We start from the raw sequence: 16,124 nt of genomic DNA on the forward strand, positions 1-16,124 counted from the left end.
TCTGTGAGTGAAAACGTTGAGCAGTCATGTCTTTTCTAAAAATAACAGGTAAACAGTGTAAAGTATAATAATGCAGATGTGTCGGCTGATCATGTGCTGATCTCCCCGCTCATCTTGTGTTCTCTTCCTGTTTCAGCTTTAACATAAAAAGGGTTTATTTTAATGAAAGTAGCTGTTTTTCATACTTTGTGCTTCTTAAAAGAAAGAAACAGCGGCTTTTATCTCTGATTTTTGATGATCAATTGTCTAAAGCATGTTATTTCAATTTTAACCGTGAACAATGAGAAGACAGTGTAGAGGAGCTGATTTTGTTTGATGAAAAAAGATGATTACACTGCAAGATAGAGATACTTGAGAGCAGGAGGCCATTCAAGTACCGAAAGGGCAGTGGCAAAACAAATAGGAGCTGCAAGGCAACCAGAGGGCTCTTCAGTGCCTGTGTTCTCATATCACCTTGCATATTTACTCTGACATTCTCATTCACATCCACAATGACGAGCCATCTGCGGAGAACAAGTGGGAGGGAAGAGACTGACAGAAGCAGTGTTAATTAACTAATGTTCACAACGTTACCATCAAACTTCAACTTATTAAAAGACCAAGTTCAAACAGGTATGCTGCTGCATCTTAGCCCACTGAAGGTTCTTATCTATATCAGATATTATGACATCCTTATGTTGCCTAACAACCAGCTGCAAATGGGCTAAAATGACCCATGTGTACCGTTGATGCACCATTTTCATTTCATGAAAATGACATCTGATTCATATCCTTAAAACTTGGATTATATGTCATATATTATGACACCATTATGTTGCCTGACAACCACCTCGGAACATAATTAATTTTTATAAGCTTAAAAAAAAGAACCTGTAACATCAGGCATGTACTGGTCGATTAAAGAAACAGCTGGAAAGGATCTAATTTTTCTGTTAATCGTGTTAAATCTGAACCTAAAGGTTATCTGAAGTACATACAGGGCTACAAGGGCTCTGATTGTTGTGATTTTTGGCATAGATAATTATGCGCTCTTTATGTAATCAGTACAGCTACTCCAACATGATGTAACTAAAATATAACTGAGAGAAACACAGAACACCACACTACAACTATGTGAAATTAAAGATAACTGAACAAGTCTGCTATACTTGACTGGTAAATAAAAGGCTTGTCATGTGTTTTGTTTGTGTGGTAGATGTGCTAAATATTTCGCTACCAATGTGTCTGTTTTCACATACACTGTATCTAACTGTACTGTAGCTAAATGGGGACATTCAGCCACTTTGTGCTGATTAACGTGGGCTGAATGAGCCCATTGACATGAGCTCATTCAGCCCACGCGGGGCTGAGATACAGTACAGTGTCTAGATCTGGTCACGTTCATCATTGTTTGACAGTGTTTCCCATCACTACCCTAGCTGTTATTTCTGCTTAAGGCCTTGTGCATCTCACTGAGTATATTTTTGAGTCCACTTCATACTTCCACTTCAGTTGGATATAAGAATACTGTATGTCCTTGTGTAGGTTTTAAGGGCAGAAAGACCTTATTCAGAATAAAGTGAATCGGCTCACATTCTGCATTCATCCAGTCATCCACGTTTCTTTAGTTTTGGTGGATAAATAGGGGCATTTTGCTTAAGTGGAACACACTTTGCTACAGACTGAAATCTCTCCAAAACTTTTTGATGGATTTTCCCAAAGTTTTGAAAAGACATTCATGTTATTTATGAAGCCTTTGGTAAGCCCCCAGCTTTTTATTTTTTATCTTGGCAACAAAGGAATGAAATGAAATTTGCTACACCTTCAGGATGAATAGTATTTATGTTAACATCAGCTGATGGCAGTTAACCTCAATACCAGCCCTAATCAGCCAATTGCTCAGCTGACACCCTTCCAACTGGTAAATCTCATATAGAGTGCGCTATTTAAGTTGCTTTAGAGTCCTTCCAGTCGCTGCACTTTAATAGTAACTCTCCAGCTGCTCTCCCTGCTTCAGGCCCCTCATGTCTGCAGATGGCTGTGTAGCCAGGTGTAATCTCCTCTCTGAAATAATGTTAATCGAATATAGCCTTAGTTATATTCGCTGACTTTATCTAAAAGGGCATTTGAAAAGTGAAGCTAGTGCAGAAGTGCTGTAAACATGTATTCTTCCCAGTGGCCTGAAGAGGCTGATTTTTCTAGATACAAATGAAATCTGCTTATGTAAAAGTCTATGTGATAATAAAACCTTGCTAAGCTCTGTCCTCATGAGTTTCAATTGCAAGATTCATTTAATACAGCTACATCACTATGGTCCCTGTCAGAATCACAATGAACCAAATAGCAAGACTTTCTTTTAAAAAGCAAGTTTTGGGTTGTTTTTTTTGCTACCACATGAGCAAACAGTAGTCCTGGGTTACTTAGTCACACCCACACCTGACTAATCACTTTGGGTTTCAAAGTATCAAGAGTGCAACTGTCAAACAGCAGCACATTAATCACAGTGGATATCAACTATTTAGTACAGTCTGTGGTTATGCTCAGTATTTACTGCAACTAATCAAATGTTACCCTGCAATCACGTTAGCAAGGTGTCGTCTTTATTCAACAGATAATAGGTTAAGATGGTTAAGATTTGTGACCTTTTCACTTCTGTTTTAATTGGAGAATATTAAGCGAATACTGTCAAGGACTTCAGTTATTCCCAACTCCTGCAGGGTGAACTGGGCGTAACACTGCCCATGACTCCATTAGAATTTACTGCAGCCATAGGGAATTAGAATAATTTCTGTGTAAGCTGGAATCACTGGGATCATGTTTTTTAGCATTAGTTGAAACAACATCTGTTCCTACAAATGACTCTTGTTTAAAATGTGCGTTTGAAGGTACTGACTAACAGCACTGGCCTTATTCTTTATCATTATGCGTTCATTCCCTTAGAACATTAATCCCAGGGCTATTTTCCAGTTTCTTTTCTATCAGTATGTTGTTGTTGTTGTTTTTCTGCTGGTGACAACTACTGTTAGGATGTTTGTGCTTGACCCCTATCTTGATTATGTTAAATTTACAGTGCATCTCATATTTAAGATACAGAATTAAAATGGGAAGAACATGCTAATGCAGCAGATTTGTAGCTGAACAACAAACTTCTTTGCTTTAAGCTGGATTTCCTCCAGTCTAACTCCTGAGCCTTGTCTGCTGACCTACTTGCCACCAGCAGTGTTGCTGACTTTTCTATACATACATACACCACTGGCTTAAGTTAATTCTTTGTAAAGAAGTGAAGGAAATGTTTAAAAGTTTAGCCAGAGATGAGAAGAAATTGCAAGCTGTAGTTAAACTCAGATTAAGTTGAATTAACCAATTGTTGAGTGTGACAGCCGCTGACATAGTGATGACCTCGGGTTTCTGAGACCCGCCTTGAGACTCCTTCATCCCTCCTTGATGTTTGTTTCCATGGTAACCCATTTGTGTGTATGATACCTAGCTGAAAGCATACAGGAAACATTAAAAATATATATTTGCTTGTATCTGGCTCTGACCTGAGCTTTAATTCCTGTCTGTGCTGTGATGGGCTGTGAAATTCACTAGTTAATCTCTCTCTCTTTTTTTTTTTTTTTTAGAAAATCAAATCAAAACAAGGCTATCCACAGTCTTTTCACAGTGAGATTTGAATGTGCAAAATATGACTCATGATACAAAAATGCATTAGCGCAGCCATATTTATTATAGTCCACTTTTGTCCTCTCTAACGGTGACAGAATATTTTTTGTTTTGCTGTTACGGCTGGGATTTTTTTCACCACTGACTGTTGTCTTGCCCGGTACATCTTTACTTTATTTTATTTACACACAGTCTTGTACAGTTAATAGAAATGTGATTTTCAATAGTGTTATACCTTATGCATAACAAATAATAGCATTTCGAATTGCTATGAGTGTAATAATGTTAGTATGTTCAGTCAGTTGGAGACTTATGAAGATCAGATTCAGTTTTCCTTGTTTCCTGTCTAAACCCTAACAGCTCAGAGTCTTTGGTGTAAAGCAAAATCCCTACAGAATCTATCCCATCATATTCTTTCCAGCACAGTACAGCAAAAACATGTTAATTTCATAATCAGTTGGTTTGACGTGTCTGTCATTCCTCTGTCCCGGTTCGTCTGTAGGAGGTCTAAGCTGCTGGGTGCCATGTTTTGTGGTCGAGCTAAGGTGAAGTTTGATTTTCAAATGTTCTGTATTTGTTTTGGACTCTCTGGTTCGGAACCTTTTTCCAATAATCTCGACACACCCTGGTTGATTTCATTTTATGGGAATTCCATGAAACCTGAGAACCTGGGTGAGCAACACAGGATGAGGTTGAGGAAAATGTTATTCTTATTCTAAAACAACTTTAGCCGCTTCACAAGAGCACAGCCGATGGCTCATGAGCCCTATTCTTCTCTCCTAAGAACCAGTATGAATTCCATTTAAGATGGAGCGCTGATTTATCTACAGACACGTGTCTGTTAGGCTCGGTGAAATCAACACTGGTGGTAGATTTGAGATAAAACGGCACCACAAATTCCATCTGGGTGCCATTATCCGTCACTTGAAGGCCTGGGGCTGAAAATGATGAGTGATCTTCTGCACTGAGGGGAATCAGGCGAGAACCTACTGTAACAACACAAGTCTGTTGATTCGTGACTCCACAGTGCAATGAACAAACAAACCCCCCCAGGGCTTGTTTCCTCTCAGTAAGGCAGTTTTCTAAGAAGGAGGAAGCTTTAGGCTTTCATTTAGTTTTTGAGAACTTCTCATAAACAAAAGAAGAAGTAAGATTTTTCTTTTTAAACCCTTGGTCCTTAAGTTACCTCATTGGGGATTTTTTGGTAATCAATGAAATGAAGAGATCTTTTTATATGAATGGAAACTGGACTTCCTTCCCCAGAATGATTTCTGAGCTCTATGCTTGTGATTTTTGGCCTATGACTCTTAGTATGACATGTTTAATCAGTCTTTTCCCTTTTTACAAGACTTAAATATCTCAAACTGATGGATTGTCATAAATTTACTGTTAGTGCAACATGTCTATATGCTGCTGAATGGTTATGATACTGTACTGAGCCATTCATTTTTTCCTAAATATGAAGAATAAAACTAGTAATATGTATGCACTTATCTAGTAATATGACAGTTTAACTAATATAGCGCATGTAATGAGTTTGACTTTACAGTGCCACCATCTGGTCAAAATGTGTATATTTCTAATGCTATTCAACAATATCTGCTACAGCTCTAATATTCTCCTCACCTTCAGCTGAAGTTTGTAGTTAGTGTTAAATGCTAAGTGGCAACCTGAAGCATTACACATTATCAGAGCGAACATGGTCAAAATGCTAAAAATGCCCATCTACAGCTTCACAAGGGTAGCTACTGTGGCATGGTCGTTTTCTGTGTGCTTTTCTGTTTTTCAGAGAGCAAGAGTCACTTTCCAGAAATGCTCGCTCCTCCGGGTGTTGCTGTGCCATGCACACTAATCATCTCCACGGAAGGATGAGTAAGAGTTCTAAACCATGGTGGCCTTATTGGCAGATACAGAGTGAGAGCAGGCAGAGACCCAGCTTGGGGTTTCGGGATGTCTCCTTTCTATGTCATGAGAGACACAGTCAGAAAGGAGGGGGAAATCAATCGCATTATTGGCTCATTTGTATTTAATTTACACCGTCAGGTGGTGTATCATCTTTAGCACTGCTCAGGAAAGCATGTAAGATAACATATTATATAAAAAAGGTATTCTTTCTTACTCTTTTCTAACCACACAAGAGGAATATCTGCAGCTTACTCACCAGAACCAAATATTCACCTTTTAGACACTTAAACGCTGCAGCCCGAGAAAAGCTGTAGTTTTTTGTTTGTGATGTTTTCAGAGTAGAAGTAATTGGTCTTTTTTGTGTGTGTCTTGTGATTTAAATCTTGCCACATGGCCTTGATTATCATGATGAATATCTTTCTGTCTGATGAGCAGAGCAAGCCCAGTTTGTTATTAATTGCACGTTAGGATTAACCTTCTGCTGCACGCACAGTGCCATCTTTTGGCAAAAACGGGTTTCTACATTCTCATCCCCGGAGTTCCCAACCCTGCGTCATCTGGTTATTGTTTCCAGTGATTACTCCTGCTTAAATCTGTTTATCCAGAGTATGTAAGGACAGATGATAGTTTATTTTGGAGTGACAATGTGCACTGAGCCTGAAAGTGTCGACTTAAACTGAAACATGATTCACTTTGTCTCAGAAAACACCAGACTAGTAATCATTCCTTCATTCTGGGAAATGATGCTTTAACAGATGGCAGGAGTTATTTCAGGGTAACCCATCTTGATGCATAATCAACCTCTTTCACTTCATTGAACTTTTTTTTTAAGTGCACTTTAAATTAATCTGAGTAAACTTGCAGGAAGGCAAATGAATGGAAACTACATGTACCTGTTACTAGGTGTTATATTCCTCTTTGTTTTTAGACTTAATTATTAAGTCTAAAAACATTTATAATTTATAATTATTTGATATAAAGTTAAAAAATATATCAAATGTACTTGTTTTTAGGAAATGCCGACATAAGCACATTAAATTAAACATATTTATTTGGGACTGTAACAGCTGCTGTTTGTTTTTGTTTTTCAGAGTGGACAAGACATTCTCCAAGGCCAGAAGCTTATGGTACGTGTTCCTTCTGTAATAAATGACATTCCTTTTGTTTCAATAAGCAAACACAGCCAATTAAAGTTAGAAATCTTAAAGCTTTCTTCTGTTGATGATCAATGTCATTGACTCACACCAGCTTTGTAATTTTTAAATGTGCGAATCAATGCAGTGAGTAGAGTTAAGTAAGATGAATGAGCCTGTAAAAGTTAGAGCAGATGGACAGCAGCGGGGAAACAGATACCCAGTCCGCCCTGCCATCTCTGCAGTGCTGGCAAGGTTGGAGTGCTGCTGCGAATGGCACATGGAGAGAGGCAGGGATCTGAGCATGCACACCTCCTGCCACTGCAGATACACGACACCATTTCTGAAAGCTTTTAGGTGTGGTGGCATGAGTGTCTGGCCCTCGTCCCCCTCTGTCTGAATGCAGCACATTAAACAGTGCTCCACCATAGTATCATCCTGCCTTCCCTCTGGAATACAAATGCAGGAGGATATCTTTTACCAGCCAGGCCTGCATTACTCAGCAGTGGCTGAGCTTGTTTGCACAGGCTGTCGTCCGGCCATCAGCTGCTGCTGCCTGAGACAGAATGATTGCACCTCTTTGTAAAGAAGAAGAGTAAACTCCGGACCAAAATAAAGATGAAGAGGAGGATCTAAAACAGCACTGGAGATAAAAGACTTCTGGGCGTGAAGAGGAGGGAAGGAGGGGGAAGCAACTGACTGGATGAGGTGACGCTGCAAATAGAAAATGTGGGGCCTGCATTAGAAAGCCAAGATACGATAATACAAGTTCATCAGTCATACTCGTTTTTTGGCAATCTTCTTCAAATCAGGGAATAATTCAGCACTGCTTGAAAAATTTGGTGCAGTGTTTAAAGCTACTTTACATTAAGATCGCTGGTTATACCCAGCGGGGCAGATCATCTTTTATCAGCAACATTGGCGTTGCCTGGATAAAGCAACTGTGAAAGTGCCATCTGACAATCTTTTTTTTGAAATCAACAAGCACTGACAGTTCATGCATCCAACTGTATGTTGGACATGGCTGGAAATCTGAACTGTAAACTGTAAAAAAAAAAAACTGGCAGCAAAACTTTAACAGAACTCAGCAAAATGCCGTGCTCACCTTTCCGAATCGGAAGGCCAAGAAAACTCTGGTGAGTTTCTGATTGACTTGACTTTAGATAATGCTGATAAGAACTGCATGATTCCCCAGCCGATTGGGGAAACAGATTTTAATATACATACACAGGATTATCTTTATTATCCTTCTGTTGTATTCATACTGTTTACAATATAGATCCAATGATTAGGTAGAATATTCTGTAATTCATGACAGGAGAGCTGACCTGATGCATTTAATATCACTAAGTCTTAAGATGAAATCTTTCCACACTTGCTGCTGATTAAATCTTAAATGAGCATCTTTCATCTGGTCATTGTGGGTCATACACAATAAGCTCATGATCCTCAAACCCAGTTTCCACACTCTGCGGGGGAGGCTTGTAATTGGTGATAATCCTGCCTTGCTAAGCTCCCTCGATGGGACGCAATGGGAGAGAAGGGTTAGTGTGGATAATGGCTATACTGAGATGTTGTATAAGAGTATCTCTCCTCTCTCGACTGAGCACATGTGAACATACATCCAAGTAAAAAGTGCACTCTGCTCTCCTATCCCTGGAGCAGCATGGATTATTGTAGCAGGCTGTGGGTTGTATAACTCGCTGCCCATTCTTTAAAACAAACCACAGATCCCACTCTCTCATCCATGCTTCAGCTCACCTGACCTTCATGCTGGACAGGTCTGCACTTTTGAACCACCCTTAGGTGCCACTTTTACTAGCAAGAAAAAAAAATCAAGCTAGAGAGCACTGGTCTTTGCTTGAAACGTGGAAAGAAACAAAATGAGTCTTTTATTCTTGCCCATTAAACAAGCTTTGTTTCTTGCAAAAACAGTCTTTAAATGCATCTCTTAGATTGATAAGCTTTTCACACTCATCAGCTATAGGGCAAAGCTTTATCTGCATTCTCTATAAATCTGAATTTAACATGAACATGAAAGGGATAAAATTACATTTACATATTTTTGCTCCGGCTTGCAGTGCCGTTTATTCATATAGATTGTTTCAGTGTGAGAGCTATTAGCCATAAAGATGTCTGTCTTCTCTGAATATAGTAAAACTAAATGGCATTTTCCATCCCTCCCTTATATTGCACCAAGAGAACAAAATACAGAATAAAAAAACAACAACAATAACAACTCAGCAGCCATGTCTTATGACCTAGTTCCTAAAAAAAAAAAAATCTATAAACCTTGTTGTAAGCAGTTCCATGTAGGAACTACTATTTTCTCTATCCTGTACTACAATTGCGAGCTGTATCAGTGTGCAAATGTACATGTGATGGGAGGCTCATGGTAGTCATTGGGTGAGGGGATGTAAACAGTCTCCAATAAATTATAATGTAGTTCAGGAGACATAAAGTAGTGCCTACATGAGACTACTTGCAACAAGGTTTCAAGATGATTTTGAGTTTTTTATAAAATAAAACATTTTATAAAAAGGGGCAACTTAATCTAAAACAGTCTAGATCAATAAATAGCATGAATTAAAGATAGGAAAAATGTATATATTTGATTTCAAGCTGCCCTCTTGAAATGTATAAGATGATTTTTTTCAGTATGTGAAACATGATATGCAACTTGCAGAAGTATGATTCTCGAGCTTGAGGATTTTTATATAATAATTTAATGCTCTGTATTTTTTGACCTGTTTGTTGAAGTTACTTTGTAAGCAAACTATATTAGACTTAAATTATCATTTCAATATGAGTATTTCATATGCATATTTAACAAAACGATGGAGCCTTGTTGTGTGTTTGTTGTCTTTTGGTTCCCTTATTGTTAGCCCTCTGGTGGCCAAAGTTAGTAGTGCATAGTTTTAGCACTTAATGAGCCCGTAAGTCAGGTAAACAAGTGTACTTGATGGGCATCTGTGGATGTTTTCCGCCACGGTGATCAAATCTGCTTTTTACTGTTTTATTCATTTCTTCCTTTCTGCTGAATAACCGTGCTATATATTTCCAATTGTTTGATGTGAGTTCCTATTCTATTTTTATGATGCTTTCTAAATCCTAGGCCTATTTCATCCCTGCTGTCTTTTTGGGGGAGGTTAGCTTGTAAACAGTTAAGAGGTGTCATTGTAAACACTCCTCTGTTTGTGTACACTGATTTCCCAAGAGATGTCGCTCCTCATCATCGTCTGACTGTCTCCTTTGCACATGCGCTCACCGCTGCATTGTGAAAACTGTCTCGGTGTCAGCTTGCTTGTGCACGCTCATCCATGTATGTCAAGCCGAGTCGTCTGGAAAAGCAGACATACTGGGAGAGCAAACTGTCAAGGCCGATCAGACCTGACTGTTTCTCTGTGTGTCTCCTTCTGTCTGACCTAATATAGCACCAAAGTGACAACCTCACCCCTGTTTCGAACCACCTCAATCCAATCCAATTCTTAAAATGTCATCCACCATCCAGGCCCAGCAGAAGATGTCTTATAAAAACATAAAGCTCAGAACGCAGCCGGCTGCTGAAGGTTGAGACGAGTCCCAGGCAACTTTGACTTGACATTTCCCATTTTGCTTTATCTGATTCGTTGAGATTTTCAGTACTTAGTTATTCCTCCAGCGATTTTAAAGTTCACTTATTTGCTTGCAAGTTGCTTTGCTGCAGTCACACTGCATAAGATAGGAGTTTAGGTATGAAAATGGCAGGAAAGGTTTTAAAGATGTGGGGCCTGTTTATTGACAGATGTCATGCAGAAATGATGAGCTAAGCCAGTGGGAGGAGGAGGCTGACTCAAGGCTTTTCTATTCTCTTCCTTCCTTCTTTCTTTTCTTTCCCAGGCCTAACAACTCTTGCATGATCGGAAGTTTTGCGAACAAATTCCTGATTGATAGGATATTTGTACACAGATAAAACCGTATGAAGTTAGGTGTCATGGACTACACTAGTAAGTCCAATATGTCAAGCACAAAAGAGCATAAAAGGACACTAGAGTGACCTTCTGTTGTAGAAAAGGCACATCTGCCTGATTGTGATTTCCCAGAGGGCTTGTTTCTAAGGAAATCTGCACAGTGACATTGTTAGAGATAAGGAAGCTGAAAATCAGGACTCATTGGTAGAGAGAACATCCTTTATTCAATACCAACTGCTATACCTGGCCTTTTATTGCCAACTGAATAGGGCTAGCTATGAGGGAAAGTGTAGACTCAAGAGAAAGAGCCTCCTCGTGCATCAGATTCCACAGACATCTTAACAGATTAATTTCGTCTGTAGCTTTTGATTTAACAAAGGCTTTGAACCTTTTGAAGTTTTCAGCATATATATATATATATATATATATATATATATATATATATATATATATATATATATATATATATATATATATATATAATTTTTTTTTTTTTTTTTTACCACCATTTGTGTTCTAGTTTCTTATTAGGAACTGCTGATTAGGATTTCCTTATCTGCCTTTCTGTATAAAAGGTCTTTTAGAGGAACAGTTCCCTGGGGAATGGAAAGCTTCTCAGACTTATCTGCTTTTTAAATTTTGCCCAGTATTTGCTTGGCACCAGAAACCGGTTCGCAAAACAGATTAGGGAAATTCATATGTTTATTTTTGTTACTTCCTTCTGGCACACAGATTAAGACACAAAGCTGACTCATAAGATCGTTTGAATTATGTTACATATTTTTTTAACATAACCTCCAGCAAAATAACATATTTTTTTCCAAGCAAGTCAGAAAGTCAGATCTTTTCATCTGGAAAAATTGCCTCTGAGTGAGAAATGACTTTACACCAGAGATAATCATCCTGCCATTTGTTTGAGTAGTTCAAATCAGTTTAAGGGGGTAGGGGAGGGTGTCCTTGGGAACACAGCCATTTCCAAGGACTGTTTGTGTTGTAATTCCTTGTGTCTCTGGCTGTTGGAGGACTTGTGTGTGCATTTGAGCAGGTCAAGTTACTTCTGTGCTGTACTACTCTTCTTTATCATCAGTGTTATATTGATATATGAGAAACAATATATCACGGCAGAATGTGGTTGTTGGGTCTGTGTCATACATTTATATGGATATAAATTTACAAAGACGTATGGTGCAGTTGATAAATGACTTGTGCTGTGAGATTGTAAACTGTGTGCACAAATTAAATGAGATCAAACCTCTGGCTTTAACTATTGTCATCACAAAAAGACACGTTGTATATTATCTGCTGTGTACCAAGCAGCAGTTCAGCAAACTTGTGAAGATACAGGAATATATAATCAAAATGAACTGAGCTTATGTTTCCCTCAAGCTTTTTGCAAATACCAAAAATATAGTCCTTTAACAAGACAACTTATAATTGCATAAGGATAAAATTGCAGAGCTGCGTAAGGACTTAAGGACCACGTACAGGATTATGCCTCAGGAACAGAGTGTAACTCCTGTGTTTTCTCTTCGCTTATTTTTGTGTTCATTTGTGACCTTTAACTTTTAGGTTTTGACTTTTATATCTTTAGTTTTATTTCAGTCTGAGTACCCCCAAACTACTTCGTTATATCCCAGAAACAGTTGTGGTTTGGGTTACAGTAGAGCTTTTTACAACATTAACCACATTAGAAGATTCTCCTTCATTTTCTGGGTTAACAGGATGACTCGTCCACACAGTTAATGACACATGAGACAATTTGACTAGAAATGTTTTTGTCAACCATCACAAACAAATGTAATTCATGAGAAAATCTGTTTGTCTTGAAATACATTTAGAATAGGACGGTTTTTTTTTTTACATGCTCAGTATTTTTTATAACACAGTATGCTCTGTGTTGGTTCAAAGATACTATAATATCTGAATCCAACATTAATATAGCAGCAAGCAGCTATTTGCTCATTAGATACTTAATGGAGCATCTTTCACAGAAAATGATGTCACACTGTTCTGGTTTTTTTGCTGTTTTACGTTTTTATGGCCGACTCATCCATATGTGCATGTTAGTGGATCTGAGTTAATGTGAGTACCTGGAAATGTGTTGGCATTCATCAAATTTATAAAGATACTAAGGTTGACCTCTTACAGCACATTTGGAAAGTAAAACAGCAAAGCTTAGTGTGAGAGTTTCTGCTGTTGTTTTGTTATTCTCTGCTCTCTGTTCCATCCTAGGGATGTATTATGAAACCAGATTATTGGCTTAGAGGGCTATGTTGAGCTTAAAGTCAGAGTTTCCTGTGTCACGAAAGTAGCTTTCCTTTTATCTGACTATATCGCTGCGGTAACTTATGCTGAACATGTGTTTAAATCTAAAAACAGCTGGAAAACCTTTTAGCAGATTCTTTCATTTACAGCATGTTTTAATTGCAACATATATTATCTCCTGGGGCAATATATTTTATATAAACATCATCATAGGAGTTTGCATGTATTAATTTAATGAAGCAGAAAATGGATAGCTATCATTATTCCTAATTCTAATCTGCTGCTAATTCTCTTTTACACTGCTAGAGTTGCAGAACACAACACACCAAAATCACCTGTTCAAGCAACAAAATGCCCAAAACTTCACTTTGACAACAAACTAAAGCAATTTCTACATGTCCTTAGGCTCAAACATTAGGCTATGGTACAGTAACATGTAATGTTTCAGAGCTCTAATGTGCATCTAGACCTTAGAAATAAACAGCAGCACAGAGAGCCAAACTTGGCAATAAAGCTGTTAACTTGAATTAGAATGTTTATTTTACCACTCTGTGCAATAAGGTGCAAGATTAACAATTTTCTGCAGCATTAATCTTATCATCATCATCTGATAATGTCTGATTGGAGCAGGCTGCGCTCACGGGGATCGTTTCATGTGGAAGAGTCACACGACCTTCCAAAGGGCCCGTGGTTTTTGTGAGCCTGAAGCAGAAAGCCCGGCTTAACAGACAAAGTCGTTAGCTACCGTTCTGCTAACCACGTTCTCCAACTGTTGTTATAAGTTTTGTTGAGCAAGCTAACACAGAGAAAGCCTGGCTGAGCTGAACTTTGTTTGTAGTATACCCCTCTAGTGTGGAAGTTAAGGCAAGGTTGAAGTTAAGAAGTGCAGTGAAAATACTTCTCAACAAGCATGATTTATGATGTCAATAATAATAATCTAAAAGGAAACAACCTAATACTTGACAAAAAAACAAACAAAAAAACACCTCCCTACTTCATTTGTCACTCAAAAAACAAAAAAAGAAAAACAGCTATTAGCCCTTGCCCTTTTTTGTGAGTTGCAAATGAAGTAAGGAGGTGTGGCTCACGCTGGCCGAAGACGGGAGTGCTCTAATGAAACATCCAGCTCTGAATGTTGTATACGTACATCACCTTTAAGAAAGACTATGTTATTATTATAATTAGGTCATATTTACTGTTTACTCTGCATCTAACTGGGACACTTAAGCACAAAGAGTTTCATGTCAGGGGAGAATAACAACTTGAATAAGCTTACATCTCATAGCAGCTTTATTCCCCCACCCTCTAATATAACCTCATTACCCACTTAAAATGCTGTATAATTATTGAACCACATCACAATCATAGTCACAGTAGGGTTCTGTAGAGGTATACTGCAGAGATATCATTATAGCGATGGAAAGTTTCCTCAAAGTTGAGTTGCACTTGGCACTCCTACTTTGCCTTGCAAACAAATTATGTGCTTGATTAAACAGCCAATTTGTTTAAGAGTGATGGGAGGCAGGGTTTAACATATCCAAAAACAGCACGAGAACACATCCGACATTGTGCCGCAGGAACTCTGATGAAGGATTTCTGATAGACTTTGATTCTCAGCTTTTGGATTTAATATTATATCACAACAACTGATTCTTACAAGACGCCACATGGGAGACTAGGACTATTGTGGAGGTGCGCACCATTATAATATATTTCTTTGCAGCCCTCCATAACAGTCCCAGTTTCTCATGTGGCCACTTGGGAAAATTCATTGCCCGCTTCTGTTTTACCAGTTAACACAGCTGATGGAGTAAAACATTTGACATAATTCACCACTGAACACACTGAACTGTATTATATATTTAATATTAATATCTATGTAGACAGTCTGTTGGAGATATGCCTTCAGTTATTCGTTCAGTGCTGTACTTCTTACAGCTCAGTGCTGTTTACAGTCCCTGCCCGCCCTCCTGTTCTACCCCCCTGAGGTCGACCACCACTAATTAAATCGCAACCTGTGGGAGACATACTTGTTATGCATAAATAACAATTAATTCAAATTTCCGAAGAGCAGCCATCTTGCCTGCTGGAGACCTCAGACGTGTAACTGATGTGAAATGCTTCTGTGATTAAACCTTTAGCTAGCCTTTTAGGTCACTAGCAGGTCACACGTTGCCTCCCACACACGTCATACAGATTACATTCTTAGCTGCTTGCAGGGCATACTTTGCTAAGCATGGTGATGCACATTTAAATTATAAGAAGTTTAATATTTTGTTGTATAAATAGAAATATTAATAGAATAATGAAACCTGCATCAGGAATAATGAACATCCTGTGGGATTTACAGGATTCACTTAGCTCTGGGATTATTTGATTTTATGTCTCAAAGGATTTTGGATTATTATCAAACTCTTCTTGGTTGACAAATAGCTCAAAGTGAGATTGGAAGAGAGAGGGCGTGGAAGATGAGGACATTTTTTAGCGCAGCAGCAATTCTCAGAGGATATGATATGGGGGTAGGAGAGCAGTGACCACAGGCCATTTCAGCGGCTAATGGGATGGGAATCTATTGCAGTTTGGGTCACTTACAGGGTATTTACTGATACTGCTGAGGATGCTGAAGCAGAAAAGATGCAGTCAATTTAAAACAACTATCACTGTCCACAGCAGATTTTTTTTTTTTTTTTTTTAAAAAAAGCTCTTTGTGGCTATAAATTTTTTCCAGTTCTACTATTTTCTTTGTCAGTATTTGGTGTTCAATTATGTCTCAAGCTGTCATTGTAAATGCATATGCCCTTCATCTGATTGAAATCTGATCGAATAATCTGTGTTAACTTCATGGTAATCAGATTTTAAGCGGGGCATTTAAGCAGTATCTGCTCTTATCGGATAATTCGCAACAAAGCTGTCACATTCCACATTTTCATTTTTTTTTTACCTACACCCCAGGTCACTGGGACCTTTAAAAAAAAAAGAACCAGATTTTCTTCACTTAAGCGTTAAGAAGAGAAAGAGATATTAGTGTCACAGTTCGAAAGAGCATCTCAGCAGATTATTGGTAATCTGGACATTTTTCAAAGTTTGTATTAATGATATAATAGACTTCGCTCTTTTCTCTTTTTTTAACCCAAGAAGCTTTTCGAGTTGAGAGGATTATTTGTTTTTATCACAATACACAGCTCTTAATGGTTCACAGTATGATGAATGTGCTGTAATCCTTTATTAT

At 38.2% G+C, this 16,124-nt stretch overlaps 1 protein-coding gene across 7 annotated transcripts in view; it reads left to right on the forward strand.

Annotated features, from left to right (window-relative positions):
* The window catches only part of LOC146645308 (rap1 GTPase-activating protein 1-like), a 56,540-nt gene that overhangs the window by 17,970 nt on the left and 22,446 nt on the right, over nucleotides 1–16,124 (forward strand). For all 7 annotated transcript variants that reach the window (XM_085392882.1, XM_085392865.1, XM_085392869.1 and 4 more), the window contains exon 2: nucleotides 6,639–6,674. Coding sequence is in view for 5 of the 7 variants with exons in the window: in XM_085392865.1 (XP_085248991.1) it covers nucleotides 6,639–6,674 (36 nt within the window). In the remaining 2 variants the exon portion in view is untranslated. The remainder of the gene's footprint in view (nucleotides 1–6,638; nucleotides 6,675–16,124) is intronic.

This window comes from Rhamphochromis longiceps, linkage group LG20 (assembly GCF_057381845.1).
Source record: "Rhamphochromis longiceps isolate RC_006_pf linkage group LG20, R_longiceps_female_GT1.1, whole genome shotgun sequence".
Taxonomy (NCBI): Eukaryota; Metazoa; Chordata; class Actinopteri; order Cichliformes; family Cichlidae; genus Rhamphochromis; species Rhamphochromis longiceps.